We start from the raw sequence: 16,025 nt of genomic DNA on the forward strand, positions 1-16,025 counted from the left end.
GGCTAGATGGAGAAACTAGGTTCTCAATGAAGATTAAGCTCTAACCTTGGGCATCACCCCCCACCCCCAACCGCCACCATCCTAAGGGCTGCAGACCACCCCATCAGAAATACTAGGGCTGATTCTCAGATTCTCAAGCCGAATCCTAGACCTACGGATTCATATTCATATTCCCTAAGTGGGGCCCGGGAATGTGGAGTTAGCCAACTTCCCAATGTCCTAAGACACGCGGACCTTTGCCAACAACTGCCCTTCACTTAACAGATCACATGCCCTTCACTTTAGAGACCACATGCTGGTTTTCTGTTAGATCTGCTCTTCACAGAGTCCGTTCAGCCCAACACCATCACAAGGAGAGCTCAGTGACAGGGCAGCAGGGGAAGACTTGAGGGGGTCTGTCCGATCCGGGTTGTGGGTAGCTTGCAGTGTGTTCTCAGAGACTCAGAGGAGAGAGATGGTGAGGTAGGAGTTCTTAGAAGAGGCACTGTCCCAGCTGGGTTTTGATGTATGTGTAGGAGTTTTCCAGGGAGATAAGCATCTGGGGAACAGCACAGACCTCGGTTTCAAAGATGGAGACGTGAGAAGAGCAAACAGGACGGGGATGGAATGTACTCTTTGTGGGTTGTGGACTGGTTGGTCGAGGCTGGAACATAGGGTGGACGTGAGCTCTCCCTACAACTGCAAACACCCCCGTGCTGGGTCAGGGCCACCGGCCCGCAGAGGAAGACAGACAGAGGTGCTAGACGGTGTCAGCCCCGAGGCCACGGAGACGGGGGGGCTGGTGGAAAGGACCACGTGGGCTGAAACTTGGGCCCCACTTCAGATCAGTCTCGTCTAACTGCGGCTGAGGGAGGTACCACGGGATCCTGGGTGGCACCAGCATGTGTGGCCCAACCCTGGTGGCTGGTGTGACCAAAAGAGCCTCCCCATCCTGGAGTCCAGATGGGGGGCTGGCCTACACCCCGGGTGGAGGGAGGCCACAGCCAGGACAGGGCCCTTTGCTGGCCCGACACTGCCACCTGCCTGCCGGCCTCAGTACTTCAGCCCAGGGGCCTGGCCTGATGCATTGATTGGCCTGTGAGCCAGCTGCCTGGGCCACGCAAGGCCCCTCTCTGGGTATTTGGAGGTGTCTGTCCCTCGGTGGGCCAAGGCGCCAGCACCCTGGGCCGAGAGGCTGAGGGACAAGGTGGATTCCAGGACCATGACTGCCAGGCTTAGCCTACCTCCAGATCTTGTGAGCTTCCCTTTAGACCTAGACCCCCACGAGAGGCAGAGAGCCCACCTCCCAAACTCAGAGCTCCCAAGGGGTCCAAGGTCCCAGAGAGCCAGGGCCGCCTCCAAGAGCAGACTCCGGACTGGGCATGGCAGCTGGAGGCCTTCCAACAGGCCTTCCTCCTGCCTGCCAGCTGTGCACACACCGGGCAGGCTCTCTGCAGACGGGGCCTGAGAGGGACCCAAGTTCATGGCCCCTCAGCCACAAGGAGGGGCAACCCTGGCTCTGCTGGGCTGGAGGTTCTCGGACTTCTGCTTCAGGAGCGGGTGGGCACGAAGTCCACATTCAGGCCAGCGACCGACAGCTTGCTATTTGGCTCTTGGCTGCAGGGGGCCCTGAGGCCAGGCCAGAGCAGGGGGCAGGAACCCTGACAGGGAAGCTGTCTGCAGGCACCCCTGAGGGCCCGCAGCACACACCCACACACGTGCCGGGCGTGCAAACAGGATGGTGGGCGGGGGGACTCCTGACCGTCCCCTAGAGTCAGGCTCCCAGCCGGGCAGTGCGGGCTGACATTCACGCCCGTGACCCAGGACCGTGTGAGAGTCTGGAGGACACGGCACAGGTCGTGGTGAGAGATGAAGTGGCCATCGGTGAGGGGTCACAGTGAGGCTGCCGGTGCCCAGAGCCAACCCAAGAACAGCTTCTGTCTGTGGCCAAGGACCTCGGCCTCTCTGACACCCGGGTTCTGCTTGTAAGGAACGCGGGAGGCGAAGCAGTGGGGCGCCTTTCGGGGACACCTTCCGCCAAAACTGCGGGAAGCTGCACCGGGACGGCTGTTCCAAGACCCAGGCAGGTGTGGCTTGTTCTCTCTTCTGCCTCGATTCAAAGCGAGCAGAGCGGCAAAGGGTCTCTTTCTGAACACAACGTTGGCAGGAAGGAAAAGTGCTCAACGGTTACGAGTTGGCGGTGACTGTCTTGCACAGGACCGTGATGCTCTCTCTGTGGGTGTGAAGGCGGGAAACCCTCCCCAGGGGCTTGAATACGCAACACCTGCCCCCCTCCAGATGTGCATGTCAGATGCCCGAACCAGGTGTGCCACTCTATACCGTCTGCCCACGGGCACGAACATCGGATACTCCCGCCGTGGGTGTGACTGTTTGATCCCCTCATGGTGACATTCTTACTGCTGCTGGAAGTCCTCGCCTGCAGGGGGACACGTCTGGGGCGTTTCGGGGGGATATTCCCTTGCCCCTCCGGGTTGCACTCCCGCTGTCCCCCGAGGCCCCAGTCGCCTGCCCTCCGGGCTGCCCAGGCTGAGGGAGAAAAGCAGCCTTGGTAACTTGAGTATAATTCGCTTTTTAATGAGAACAACGTGTGTAAATGACAGAATGCCCCCGCCGTGCGCAGATGGCGGTCACAGAGTACCCATCAAATTCATTCTGCCCAAGGAAGGGAGGGAGGGAGGGCGGGGGGTCCTCGCGAGCCACAGCCCCGCCCCCCTCAGTCCTGCGGATGATGGGGTCACTGCCTGGTGGCCTGCACACACCTTTTGAACGGTAAGCAGAGATCGAAAGCACAGCAGCAATAACACTGGGTAAAGTCCTTCCTTGCGTAAAACATCTGAATTAATTCATTGAAGGTATCAAAAATATACCCTGTAAACCAATACATCATTTACACCTGCCTTTCCTTCCCACCGCTGCGGCAGCGCCGTGTGAGACAAACAGTCCAGTTCCTCGGAGCGTCTGCTCGCCCCAGACCGCACCCGGCCCTTTCGCCCACCCATCCGGCCCAGCTGGGTTTCCAGCAGTCTCGTTGACTGGGGCAGTCCGTGGAGACCGAGACGAGAGCGCTGGGGGCTGGACAGGGCCCGTGTCTGTCTGTCCAGAGCGAGAAGCGGAATGGGGACGGAGGGAGGGTGCGGGGGCTGCTAGCTCAGTTTCGACTTTGGTTCCAAATGTGTTAAGGGGGGAGGCAGTGGCGTGGGAGGTGCGTGGCCATCCTGCTTTGGGTCCCTGGCCGCCCCGGCTGCGTGCGTGTGGCTGCCACACACCGCCGCGCCCCCTCCCCGGCCCCTCCCCACCCGAGCACCAGGTAAACATCCCCTGAGTAAGGTCACTGCACAGGACCAGCCCGGGGCGGGAGTCGTAGTTAAGGCTTTAGACAGGCGAGGATGCCGGCTCTGGACGGACGGATGGACGGACGGGCGCGCAGGCAGACTCGGGGGCTCCTTCCTCGGTGGGGGGAGTCGGCGGCCGCCCTGCTCCTTGCCCGGCTGCTCTGGCCACTCGCTGGGCCCTGGCGCCGCCCCCCACCCTGTTCTGACAGTCACTCGCTGTCGGAGAGCGTCTCGTACTGCGAGCAGAGCAGTGGCTTGGGCTCCTCGTCCCAGGCATGGTGGGGCCCGGCGAGGGGCCCGCTGCCCGCGGGGAGGCCCGGTGGGGGCGGGGAGGCCATGACACCCGCCTGCAGCCGCATGATCAGGGGGTTGTAGGGAAATGGTGTGGAACCTGCCAGAGAGACCAGGAGAGACGGTCAGGAGGCCCCCGGGCCCACCTGTCTACCACCCTGGGGACTGAGCCTGAGCCTTGTGTCTCCCCCTTCCCCCCACTAGCCTGGCACCACCCCAATTCCTCCTAACTCCTGTGAGCTTCCTCAAGACTGCCCCAGGCTCCTGGTGGCTCAGTTGGTTTCAACCCAGGTCATGATCCTGGAGTCCTGGGATCGAGTCCCGCATTGGGCTCCCTGCTCAGCAGGAAGTCTGCTTCTCTCTCTGACCCTCTCCCCTCTCATGCTCTCTTTCTCTCTCACTCAAGTAAATAAATAAAAATTTTTAAAAAACAATAAAAAAACCCTTGCTCGTCTCTGCTCACTGATACGGTGCTCCGGCCACCTGGGGCCTAGACCAGTAGGGGGTCTCCTTGCCTCTCGGCCCAGGGCTCTCCTGAACTTACATCAGTTCTCTCAGACGAGGCCAGACCACATGCTCGGCACACAGTAGGTGCTCAGGCAGGCCCCACCCCCCGCCCTGGCCCCCGAGCCCCAGTGCACCCGACAGGCTGATAGCCAGCAACACTCCCCCGCCACACACCCACCTGCAGACGAAGGCCGGTCCTCCCACACGCGGTTGGTGAGCGGGGTCCGGCGGTTACAGTCCCCCTCCGAGTGCACTGAGGAGACCGAGGGTGGCCGGTCCCCAGACGCCAGGCCCGGGGCCGGGGACTTGGCTTTTCGGCTGCTGGGTCTGCCAGAGACTTTGGCCTTCCCGCCACCACCTGCAGGGAAAGGGCCACGTTGGACTGTGAAGACCGCACCCGCACGGTGAGAGCGGGGTGGGGGTGGCCCTGGCCCCCTGCCTCCTGGGCCCCCACGGAGGGGGACGACGGCAGCTCGGCCCTGCCGGGATGCCGAGGATGTCGACCAGATGGACAGGTCCCGCCCTGGGCTTGATTCTGGACGTGGGTTTCTACTAGGGGAGTGGGCTGAGCTACTTTCAAAGACCCCTCAGGCTGCCCTGAGGCCCACCTACCCACCCATGGGCCGATACCCTGAGCATGAAGCCTTGGGACTCTGGCTTGACCCTGACCATTGTCCCAGGACTATGCTCGGGCAGAGAAGCCGGGACCCCTGAGGCCAGGCCTAGGCTCCCACTAAGTCCAGAAATTTCCTGGGACCAGACTGTCTAGGTCAGACAAATGGGCCCGAGGTCTCCGTGCTCAGACATACAGAGCACGGACCGGGGACCTGCGGCAGAGAGGGGGCTGGCCCCTCTGCTTTCCCTGACTCCTCGGACTCTGAGGCTCACACACAGACACGGTGTCCTCCCCATCAGGTCCCAGGCCAGCCAAGGTCCCACACGACGGCCCCTGCAGATGTGGGCCCCATAGGCCTGGCTGCCGGGAAGGGACCCCCTGATCCACACAGAGGTGGGTCCTCACGCTAGCCTGATCTCCTCCAAGGAGACATGCAGCCGGCCCAGACGAGGGCCTCCCGGGGGGACCTGTGTCCAGCAGGGGAGGAAGGCAGTGAGTGTTTTTAGAAAAGCAGCAGCTCCTTTGTACCTAGTGGGCAAGGGGAGGGCCGGGGCCGCGCCCACCCCATGGGGAGAGCCGACTCCAGACCCACGCCAAACACGCACAAAAATAAAGTCACAAGCTCCAAAGCTGGAGGGGGTCGGTCAGAGGAACGCGGAGGCACAAGATTAAGGACACTGGGGTGGGGACAGACGGGGCGGGCGGGGCTGAGGACCGAGGCGGGGGAGGCCTGCAGACCTGGCGAGGTGAGTGCGTGTTCGCTCCGTCCGTCAGCAGCGGTTATGGGTATAGTGGCGGGCAGGCTGGCACTGGCAGTCAGAGGGTTAAAAGCATTGGCGCTGAGCGGGGGCTCCTCCCACTGATCATATTTACCCATGAGCGCCTTTCTAATAATGGCCTCCAGCCCCATGTTGGTGCTGGTATGCTCCTGCACCGCCTGGCTTCTGCAGGTCATGAGGCCTGGGAGAGAGACACACACACAGGGGCCAGGAGGGGCCGGGGGGACAACGGAGGGAGGGAGAGAGAAGCGGGGGGAGGGGAGGAGAAGAGAGAATACACAGTGAGCACATTTCGGCAAAGCAACATGTTTCTTCATTTCCCTGTCCTCCCCCTTACTCTCCTGCGGCTTGCTGGCGGGGCGGGGGGCCCCCTCGGACTCAGGCCCTGGGGTTTGGGGGGCTGGGGGGGCGAGATGACCACTCTCCCAGTCTCTCCGACTCTGCCCTCGGGGAACTCAAAAGCCTCCCCCGCAATGCCCCGGCCCCGCCACCCGGCCCCGCAATCCCAGCTGGGGCTACTCCTCTCTAAAAATTCCAAATGGCCTTGAAGAGGGAGTTGGGAAAGAGAGAGAGAGAGAGAGAGAGAGTGTGTGTGTGTGTGTGTGTGTGTCGGGGGCGGAAGTCAGAGGAGGGGACGCCCTGTTTGGGGAGACACAGCTGGGAAACCAGGTCAAGCCAGAGCTCCGTCCTGGGCATGGGTCCCCGGGGCTGGTGGGGGCTGAGGAAGAGACTCGGGAGGGAAGGGGACCCCCATGAGGTCTAGGGCCCTCAGCCCCCGCAGCCCCCCGTATCCCCCCACTCCCCACTCTGGGTCTAACTCTCCTGCCCCAGCCTCTCCCCCACCCGGGAGCCACGAGGAGAGAGAGGTGCAGAGACGGGACAGTGAGGTGGGGGTCGTAGCCATGCAGTTACGGTGCGTGCGGGGGGACAGGGCAGAGCTAGAGACACTCGCGTGACCGCCCCCAGCCCGGCCACCTCTTCGCCAAGCGGCCAAATTCACAGACTGGTCCCCGGCAGACGCCTGCAGACCCCGGCTACATCGCAGCCACGTGAATCCACCCCTTTTCATCCACCAAGGGTTCTGTCCCTTTCTCGTTTTCTTGGGGATTCTTCCGGGAACTCTGGCAGACCCGGGGACGCGTCTCTTCTCTACATTTTTGCTAAACCAGACTTTGCCCACAACGCTCAAGGCCCCTCTGCCTGCTGTCCTCAGGCAACGTGTGCACGGATTTTCAGAACTGCGCCCCAGGAGTGCAGGAATAGCGGGGGGCCGGCGGGCGGGGCTCTCTGTCCCCTCCCTGGCTCCTCCGTGAACTCCACGGGCGGGCGGCTTCTCCGTGGTTGGAAACCACATTTCGGCACATTCTGGGCAACCGTGGGCTCCCAGCATTGCTTTTCTTTTCTTCCTTGTAGCTTCAAACTTGGTCACAGCCAGGGACACACTCTCGCCACCTTTTGAGGTATGTCTTGGCCACCTTTCACCGGCACTTCAAAAAAAAATAAATAAAAGGAGGAAAAAAAGAAAGCCATGTCTCTCAAGAAGAAGTAGTATTTCCAGCAGGGGTGAGCACTGGCGGGGGGGGAAAAAAAAGCACTCATGCTCCTCCCCACAAAGAAAACAGTGCGGAGTGGAAACTATGACGTGACGGGGACAGGCCGTGGCGGTTTCTTGGTAGACCAGCATCTAGTGATCCCAGATGTTTCTGAGCCTTCCACCCGAGGTCACAGGGACGTGACGGGACCGGGCCAGGCGGGAAGGAAGCTTGACCGCCTCCAGTTACAAAGGCAAAGTCGGACGGGGGCTGAGCGCAGAGACCAGGACGTGGGGACACGTGTGTGCCGACTGCTTACAGGGAAGCGGAACAGGATACAGAAGGAGGCCTTAGCACAGATCTTCATGGCAGCGCTGCACGAACTTCTACGGACAGATGCACCTGGGTGTCCATGGCCCGTGTCATGAATTGCAAGGTTCCGGAAACTTTCATTTCTACCCATGTCATTGGTTTGACCAAATTGTTTCCTCTCTGCTGTCCGAGGTCTGGGTAGACAGGCGGGCGAGCCCCGGTCAAGACCCCCACTTGGAGGCCCTGATGACCCTTTGATAAAATCCAGTGGCTGTCTTTTGCTCACTGCTTTCCTAGGCCTTGAGGTCCTGATGGCCTCCGGGAAGGCCAGCCCGGCTGCCCTCTGCTCCTCTGGCCTTGGACCCCCACCAAAGGCCCAGGGCACAAAGGACACAGTCCTGCAAATGACACCGGCACCCCCCACCCCTCCCAGGCAGGGCTGCCCACGGGGACCCCAGCCCCGGCTCTGCTCTGTGCTCAGTCTCTTCACACAGGACTTCGGGAGGCCAGGCCCTGAAGCCTTCCAAGGAGCAACAGAAACACACACTGTGGCCCCTATCAGCGGCTGAGGACCCAACCCCGAGGGTCCCCCACATCCCAAACGTCACGGCAGGCTGAAGCTTTAGTTTAAAAGATGCCTGTGGGTTTTCACCCATGCCCGTATTCCAGCTCTTGTCGTTCCCTCAGCTGCTTTGAATTTTTGAATAAATCAGATGTTCTCTCTGTAAAAGCACTCACGTGGACCCGGAGAGAAACCCGTATACAAAGCCCACGCCCACACTCCTCATCCACACTCAAACCTCCACCGGAAGCCCCGGTGGGGAGCTGGTGTTTCCAGACAGCTGTGTGTGCCCCTGATTCTGTACCAAACACACCGGGAGGCCCTGGCATGTGATTCCAATGCAGACCCCTTGCAAAGCCTCCCCAGCCTTCTGTGGGACTCTATGTCCCTGCTGCTGGGTTTGTGGAGTCCAGAGGGAAGGACACACTTGAACTAAGAAAGGTCTCAGTCCGCAGGACTGTGGCTGGGCTGAGGCCCCGGTGACCTCCCAGGCCACACTCCCTGAGTGTCCTTTCAGATCCCACACAGCAGCCCAATCTCCCCAGCGTGCAGCCAGGAGTGGGGGACCGGGAGAGCGGGGATGGGGCTGGTGGCCTGGAGCCCGGGCTGGACAGTTACCTGCTCCGGTGATGGCAGGCATGTTGAAGATCTCTGTCCCGGGCTGGCCGATATCTGGAGGAGCGGGTGACAAGATTTAGGGTAAGGCTTAGGGGCCCACAGGTCCCAGAAAGTCACCTGCCCCTGCCCTCCCCCCGTCTGGTCTAAGCAAAGTGCATCAGCGCACACAGACTCCGTAGGTCGGGGGCAGGCCTGTGGAGTGTGCTTTTCTAACCAGCTTGCTGGGGCTCCCGACCTCCGGGCCCATGGATTGCACTTGGCAGGGCTCTGGAGCTACCAGGCCAGGCTGGGGACTATCTGTAAGGTTGCTGCTCCAGCCCCGGGAAGCTTCTGAAAAGCCTCTGTGACACCCTCAGTCTCGCCGCAGCTAACGAGTCCCAGCTGGGGACTGCGGCAGGTCCCTCTGTGCTAGGATCTGGGCTTCCCGTGCTATGTGCGGGCCGCCACGCTGAGTGTGGGAAGCAGAGTTAGGACTGACATCCTGTAGCCACATAAATGAGGGAAAAATCACAAATACGATGAAAAATCACAGATCAACGGGAGCTGGGGACACATAGGGCCCCGGGGTGGGCAGGACCCCAGTCCCCGGTACCCAGAGCGGAGGCTGAGCGAGAACCACTCCTGCAAGCGCTCGCCATGTGCCCCCGTGTGCCCAGCACCGACAGCTAGGGGAAGCCCCCAAGGGGCTCAGCGAACGTGGGGTGAAGGGCCAGGGGGAGAGGTGTCGGCGGGTGCACTGGCTTTATAAAGTACCCCAGCCCCGCGGGGGCGCCAGCTTCCTGGGGAAGGGGTGCTGCTTACTGTACTCTGGCTCGTTCCGGTTGTGCGTGTTCAGCTTCTTATTGATCTCCTGTTTCTTGGACTTGACCATGGCAGAGTTGCTCTCGGTCAGTTTGCTGAAGAAGGCCGGTGGCTGGCTGGTGTTGCCTGGAGACTTGGAGCCCATCCTGCTGCGAAGATCAGATACCCCAGGTCAGTCTGCTCGGGGATGAGCTTGCACACCTTTGACGATGGGGCACTCATCACCTGACGGCCTTGGAAATTCAGAACGAAGCTTCTGCCCCATGCCTTCTGCCTTCACCTCTCAGACACCATCTCCTGTCTCCTCGTCCCCTGAACCTTCTCTGTAGCTGACCTACCCGCGGGCTCAGGCTGTCTCTGGAGAGCCCCAGCTGCTCTGCCGGGTCATGCTGCTCTACCGGCAACAGCACAGCCCCTTGAAGGGCTTCAGGAACTGGGCGCGCACCCAGGCCACAGCTTTTCCCAAGCCTCGCGGACCTGGCTTGTTCTCGGTCCCCATCCACCCGAGTGGTCGAGCACATTCAGCTCGTTATTGCTCAGGTCCTCCGCAGGTGCTGGCACCAGGGCCCGGCCTGAGCTGAGACACCCCAGTCCAAGGCACATGAAGCTGCCACGAAGCTCCCTCAAGCTGGGGCATCTGCTCAGAAGGCCCGAGGGATCTCGGCTGCACAGTAAACCCGTGCCAACCCCCAACAGCACAGTGGGGACGGAGGCCACGTGGGGGCGAAGGGCCCGTGTCTGCAGTGTCCGGGGGCGGGGTGGGAGGCCACAGAGGTACCTGGGCTCTGTCTGCTCCCCGTCCCGGTACAGCAGCGGGTACATGGCGCTGCGGGGATGCCCAGGCTCAGCCATGCCTTCCGGCGGGGACACGGGCTCGATAGCATCCTCGCTGCTGCCCAGGGTCGACGTCTTGCTTGGCTCTGGAGACCTGAGCATAGAGAGCGGGCCCCGCTGTGGTCAGAGCTCAGCGCTCTCTCCCCTGGAACGACGCAGGGATGTGTCACTCTCTCCACGACCCCTCCCTACCCTGCCCTGCTCTGCAGCAGAGCTCAGCTGCTCTCCCTGTGGAGGGCCCAAGAGCTGCTCTCCCAGGCTTGGTCGGCCACACCTTGTGGGCCACATGTGGCCTCCGCTCTAGTTTCTTCTTGTACGACCTTCCGTCCCTGGACTGTCGCTGGACATGGCCTGGTGGGTGGTAGCGGACCCCCGCTGCCCCCCCCCCCGCCCCAGGGACCTCACTATACCCCCACTGCTGTCTTCTTGCCCTCAGGGCTCACTCACCCAGCGCCTCCTTTGAACCAGGGGCCTCCCCCAACCCCAGAGCTCCTGAGGGGCCCCAGAAGTCAGTGTGCACATGTGTCTGCGGAGAGGCTGAGCACACAGCTCTGGCCGAGTCAGCTCTGCCCCTTGCTGGCTGTGCCCCTGTAGGTAAATGGACTCACTTCCCCATATCTCAGTCCTTTCCTCGGTGACACGGGGACGTGGCCTGCCCTCGCTGGGCTGAGCAGAGAATCCTGGCTAACTCATGACAAGTACTTAGCTTGGTGTCCGGAACCCAAAGAGTGAGGTGCGCCCGTCAGCTCTCCCCCACCCGCGCTGTGGCCTTGAGCAAACCGCCCCGTGCCCCAGAGCTCAGTTTCTCATCTGTGCCACAGCGGCAGGTGGCCCTGCTGCTTGCTCAGCCCCACCACGGCAGCCGTCCGACCAAGGCCTCCCGGCAGCTCAACAACCCCCAACACTCACCTCTTGCCCCCTTCACTGTGGGGCGAGCCACGAGCCGGGGCGCTATGGTCTGGGGGCGGGAGGTAGAGGTCACTGGGTGGGCGGCGGAGGTCCAGGACGGGGCAGCTGGCTCCAGGGAAGGAGTAGAGGGGGGCGGGGAGAGGCGCGCTGAGCTGCTGTGGGTGGTGCCGCGTATAATCCTGGGTGATGACCTCCTGCAGGCCGAAGGTCGGCAGAGAGGCACAGGGTCAGGCAGCCGCCATCCCACCAGAACCTTCTGTGTGGGCAACGGCTAGGCTGAGCTTCAGGGACAGAACGGGGCTTGGTTCTTGGTGCTTTGGGATCTGCCTGCAACAGCCACAGCGTCGCCGTGGGCTCAGGTTGGTGGTCGTGGCCCGAGGTCTCAAAGTGGCAGTCCTTGGGTGGGTCAGATCCCACCGGCCAGTGTACATGAGACACGGATCATAGACCCACGCACCTGAGGCCCCATCAGCTGGATGTGGGGCGGCAACCACGTCTGAGTCTGAGACTCCGGAACCCCTGATATGGCTTGCCCTCGCCATTCCCCTACCTCCTGGGTCCAGGCCACCAGGACTCGGTTTACCCCCCAGGACCCACACCCCCCCCACCGCTGCCACCTTCCCCAGGACCTTGGCCCAGCCCAGGTTCAAAGGTGATGAGGTCAGAGAAGGGGTAGTTACACTGATGTGCTGTGCCAGGGTGACGACCCTCTGGTGACCTTTGACCCCTGGGGTGGTCTGGAGCAGCGGGCTGGATGAGGACTGGCTCTCGGGAGGCGGCCGCAGATGCGGGAGGTGGGCAGCCTCACCGCCGAGCTTGCTGGGGCCTGCGGGCAGAGGGGAGCAGGTCAGGCTGGGGGGTGCCTTGGTTTTCCTGCCTGCAGGAAGGGGCGATGGCAATCCCACTCTCACAGAGCTGTGGTTAAGCAGCGTGCACAGGGGTGCTAGGGTGGGGTGGGGCCCTACCTGGGTGCTTGTGCCTCAGGTCCCCCTCTAGGTGGCTCTTGTCGACCTCTTCGAGGTGCTTGGGGAGCCCCTTGTCGTGGGTCAGGCTGGGCGAGCTCACGGGGCTGACCGGTTCCACCCCGTCGGGGCTGTAGCTGCCGCCATGGTAACCTACAGTGGGCAAGGCCCTGGGTCAGGCCAGCGCCAGGACCTGGGGCTGGGGCCGCCCCTCCCTCCCGGCCCACCCTTCCATGCTGGCTGGGGTCCCCAAGACTGGAGGGGGGCTGTGGGCAGAGGGGGAGAGGGAGCGAGCCAGAGCAGGGCTGCCGGCTGGCCGCAGGTGGGGGCGCGAGGAAGGAGAGAGACAGCACGGTGGGGAGAGTGACAGGGGGAGGAGAAACACAGCTGGACACACAGGCAGGCGGGCCGGGAGATGGAGACAGACCCAGGGACGGCGAGAAACACAGACCCACCCAGATGGTGGGCACCCGGGGGTGGGGGGGAGAGGAGTCTCTAGGGAAGGGAATGTAGGAGTGAGATCGGGGGGGGGGTGGCAGGCAGGGACACTTGGGTCCCAGGACCCCGCCTGGGCCACAGTCCCAGGAGCCCCCAGCCCAGCAAATGGGAGCCCAGAGCAGGGGCCAGAGATGGGAGGTAGGGGATGCTGGGCGGCAGGTCAGCAAGGGGCACCCCAAGACGCCCTCACGACCCAGGCAGGGTGCAGGGCTCGGCTCCTCCTGGAGACGCAGCCGCTTTCCGCCCCTCCCTGTCTTCTCCCAGACCGTCTGCCTCAGCGGGCGTCCTCCACAGCAGACTCACCCACGCGGCCGCAGGCCTCGGCCCGAGCCCCTCTGCAGCCCCGCTCCCTGCTCCCCAAACACAGGCGCAAAGGTTGGGAGATGGGAGGCGCAGTGGAAGTCAAAATCACAGATCCATTCATTAAAGGAAAAAAAAAAAAAGCGAAAATCCAAAAAAAAAAAAAAATCATGATAAAACAATGTGCAAATGAGGAGATGCCCCCGGGGTCAGAGGCGGTGGGGGGGGTGGGCGGCAGCTTGAGGAATAAAACCATCATCAGGGCGTGCAATCGACGAAGACGCGTTTCCAAACGAAATACCAAAAACCAACGAAACAGGAGGGGAAAAAATCAAAAGCAGAGATCTGAAAATATCTTTAGGCCACAAGACGGGGTGGGTGGGCGGCGGGGCCAGAAGTCTTACCATCGCGAGGGGAGTCGTTGGCCAGCGAACCTCCTTCTCGCGGCCCTTTATCGTGAGCAATTTGACGCATGATTATCGCGTCTATGAAGGTGGCCGCTGTCAGGGTGGTCTTACCCAGAGAACGGAGCTCCAGCTCCTGGATGGAAAAGGGTTTACTTTGAGTCTTTTCCCGGTGCAGGTCCGCGGCCGAGGCGGGCGGCGCAGGCTGGTCCGGGCTGGCGTGGTGGGGCGCGAGACTCTTGGCTGGGGTGCGGGCGATGGCCGTGTGGCTGGAGCCGGGGGGCGCCAGGGACCGTGGCTCGGAGCCCTTGCCGGGGGAGGAGGCGGGCTCCGGCCCCGCCCGGCCCGGGGGCTTGGCCAGGAAGGCGTGGCCGGCGTCTGGGCGGGGCCGCTCTGGCCGGGCGACCCTCGGGGCCTCCTTGGGCAGCAGGACGGGCTCCATGAGGGTGGGGTAGACCCCGTCCAGGGTGCCGCCCAGCGGACAGTGGGTGGTGGGTGGCAAAGTGGCGGCCGGGCGGACGGGCGAGGAGGTGGAGGTGGACCTGCGGGAGGAGAGAAGGCGGTCAAGGCGGTCGAGGGACTGCGGGAGCCGGCCGCAGGGGGTGGGGAGGGGACCCAGGAGGCCGAGGTGGGGTCACTCCCCTCACACTTCGGCACCCCTATGGCTCTCCGCAGCCCAGGGATAATAAGCCTGTCCGCCACGACCTTCTGACGGCACGCGGTCACCTGCTCACTTACTGTCGGCCCAAGACTTCTTACGGAACGCCAGCTAGGTGCCTGGCGCTGTTCTAGAAACTGCTCTGACGCTGGGGAATATGGCAGCGAACGGACAGAAGTGCCTTACGTTCTAGCTGAGCAGACCGTATGCAAGGTCAGAGAGAAGGTGTGACTCGAAACCGAGCTGGGGTGAAGGGAAGATGCAAGCTAATGCAGGCGGCTCAGGACAGGAGGGGATGAAGGAGCCACACGGAGAGTGCGAACACCGGGGGCACAGGCCCCGAGAATGCTGGGGAACGGGAGCTGGGGTGTTAGAGGAGAGAGCAGCAGGGCCCGGCTCTCCCACACCAGCCACTGGGGCCACACGGGGCTCTCTGGGATGCCTGCCAGCACTGCACCCCAGCACGGCTGCTCTCGGGAGTCACATGCCTCTTCCTCCAAACAGCCTTCCTTGATTGCTGTCTGGTCTAGGCCCTAAGATGAGCCCCAGAAGGGCTCACAGGGCTGGCATCAGGGTGTCCCCCACACCCGGCACAGGTTGGCCAGGAAGAAGCAACACACAAACATACACTCTGTGATTCCCGCAGGGTAATACAATAATCCCTGCTTCGCAGACGAGGACACGGGCGCTTGGACGCGGGCGCTTGGACGCCAGCTGGCCCGACTCCAGCCCTTCGGGCCTTTCTGTCTAGCCCAGTGTCTCCGTGAGGAAGTGGCCTGCCCTTCACTGACCCTCACTCCAGCTGCCAGTGGGAAAGGCCCGACCGCCCCCTGACGGTTTCTAATCGGCTTCCCGCTGGTGTGGGGGACAGCTGGCCTTCACGCACAAGCAGAAACCGTGCTCTAAGCGGCCAGGCGCCTCTGCTTCGTGTAACTGCTGTGTATCTGAGTCGGGGAGGCACAGCCGATGCTTTTGGGAAACAAGGTTGTCACCTTCCCTACCGGGAATTGTCCTTGAGTGGTGGGTAGGACTTATAGCAGCCCAATGGGGGGAAGGTACTTGTATGAATGGAAACTTCACCTTGGAGGAAGCAGCACCTGCCTCCGAACAGGACCCCGGCAGGGAGGGGCACCGGGGAAGCACCCCCCCGCCGCATTAGGCAGCTCCACCCCTGCATTGGGGGGAGGATGAAACTGGAGGGGACTTGGGCCCCTTGTGAGAGTAGACTGTGGGAGGCACACAGGGGACACGTAGACCCTCTCCCATCTAAGAGAACCCTTAGGTTTTGTCCAGGGAAGAGGGACACCATCTCCTCCCTGCAGGGCCCTCCTGAAGTCAGGGAGGACCAGAAAGAGTCTCTCCCCACAGCCCTCCCTTGTCTGTCCCTCTGCTCTCCAGGGACTCTATGCTTGAACCCAACAACCTACCACCTACTCATCCACCCACATCCCAACCTGCTATTCATCCACCCCCTCATCGATGGAGGGGGTCACCTGACACACGCAGACACCCACCCAGTCCCCCCACGGTCATGTTCACCCACCCACCTATCCGCTGGTCCAGCCCAGCCGCCGTCCACACACCACCCACCCACCACCCGACACGCACCCACTCAAGAATCCACGGATCTCCCCACCTACCCCTCCTAACCCAATCTCCCATATACCTGCCCATTCACTCCCCCCGCCCACCCTCCACCCACCCACGTATCTACTCCTCCGCACCCCCACCGGCGCCCCAGCCCACGTGCACCCGCCAGCGTTTCCGCCCGTCACCCCCTACCATTCACCTCCCAACTCGTTGATCCATCTGCGCCCCGCCGCACCCCCCACCCCGTCCCCTCCCTTGTGCCAACCTGGCCCACCTCAGGACCGTGGGCGTGCTGGGCTCCACGGACGTGACGATGCCCTTCATGCCCGTGTTGTGCAGCACGCTGGGTCTCTGCTGGATGGCGTCCTGGGTCCGGGGCGAGATGGGCGAGTGCTGGTGGGAGTGGGAGTGGGAGGCCGGGCGGCTGCCGCTGCCGCTGCCGCTGCCGCCGCCGCCACCGCCGCTGCTCTGCTCTGTACCTGGTGGGGACAGGCTGCGGCGTCAGCGGGGGCCTCAGGTG

At 62.6% G+C, this 16,025-nt stretch overlaps 1 protein-coding gene across 9 annotated transcripts in view; it reads right to left on the reverse strand.

The window, feature by feature from the left end:
* Positions 1–2,553: 2,553 nt before the first annotated feature.
* The window catches only part of NCOR2 (nuclear receptor corepressor 2), a 207,698-nt gene continuing 194,226 nt past the window's right edge, over positions 2,554–16,025 (reverse strand). For 5 of the 9 annotated variants that reach the window (XM_044243522.1, XM_044243524.1, XM_044243523.1 and 2 more), the window contains 11 exons: positions 15,780–15,984; positions 13,372–13,799; positions 12,059–12,208; positions 11,774–11,919; positions 11,094–11,287; positions 10,129–10,278; positions 9,351–9,499; positions 8,550–8,603; positions 5,485–5,706; positions 4,309–4,488; positions 2,554–3,723 (listed from right to left, as the gene is read on the reverse strand). In XM_044243522.1, coding sequence (XP_044099457.1) covers positions 3,542–3,723; positions 4,309–4,488; positions 5,485–5,706; positions 8,550–8,603; positions 9,351–9,499; positions 10,129–10,278; positions 11,094–11,287; positions 11,774–11,919; positions 12,059–12,208; positions 13,372–13,799; positions 15,780–15,984 — 2,060 coding nt within the window. In that variant the 3' untranslated portion in view covers positions 2,554–3,541. The remainder of the gene's footprint in view (positions 3,724–4,308; positions 4,489–5,484; positions 5,707–8,549; positions 8,604–9,350; positions 9,500–10,128; positions 10,279–11,093; positions 11,288–11,773; positions 11,920–12,058; positions 12,209–13,371; positions 13,800–15,779; positions 15,985–16,025) is intronic. The other 4 variants (XM_044243526.1, XM_044243525.1, XM_044243527.1 and 1 more) reach the window with 3 other exon arrangements.

The sequence above is a fragment of the Neovison vison genome, chromosome 3, assembly GCF_020171115.1.
Source record: "Neovison vison isolate M4711 chromosome 3, ASM_NN_V1, whole genome shotgun sequence".
Lineage (NCBI taxonomy): Eukaryota > Metazoa > Chordata > Mammalia > Carnivora > Mustelidae > Neogale > Neogale vison.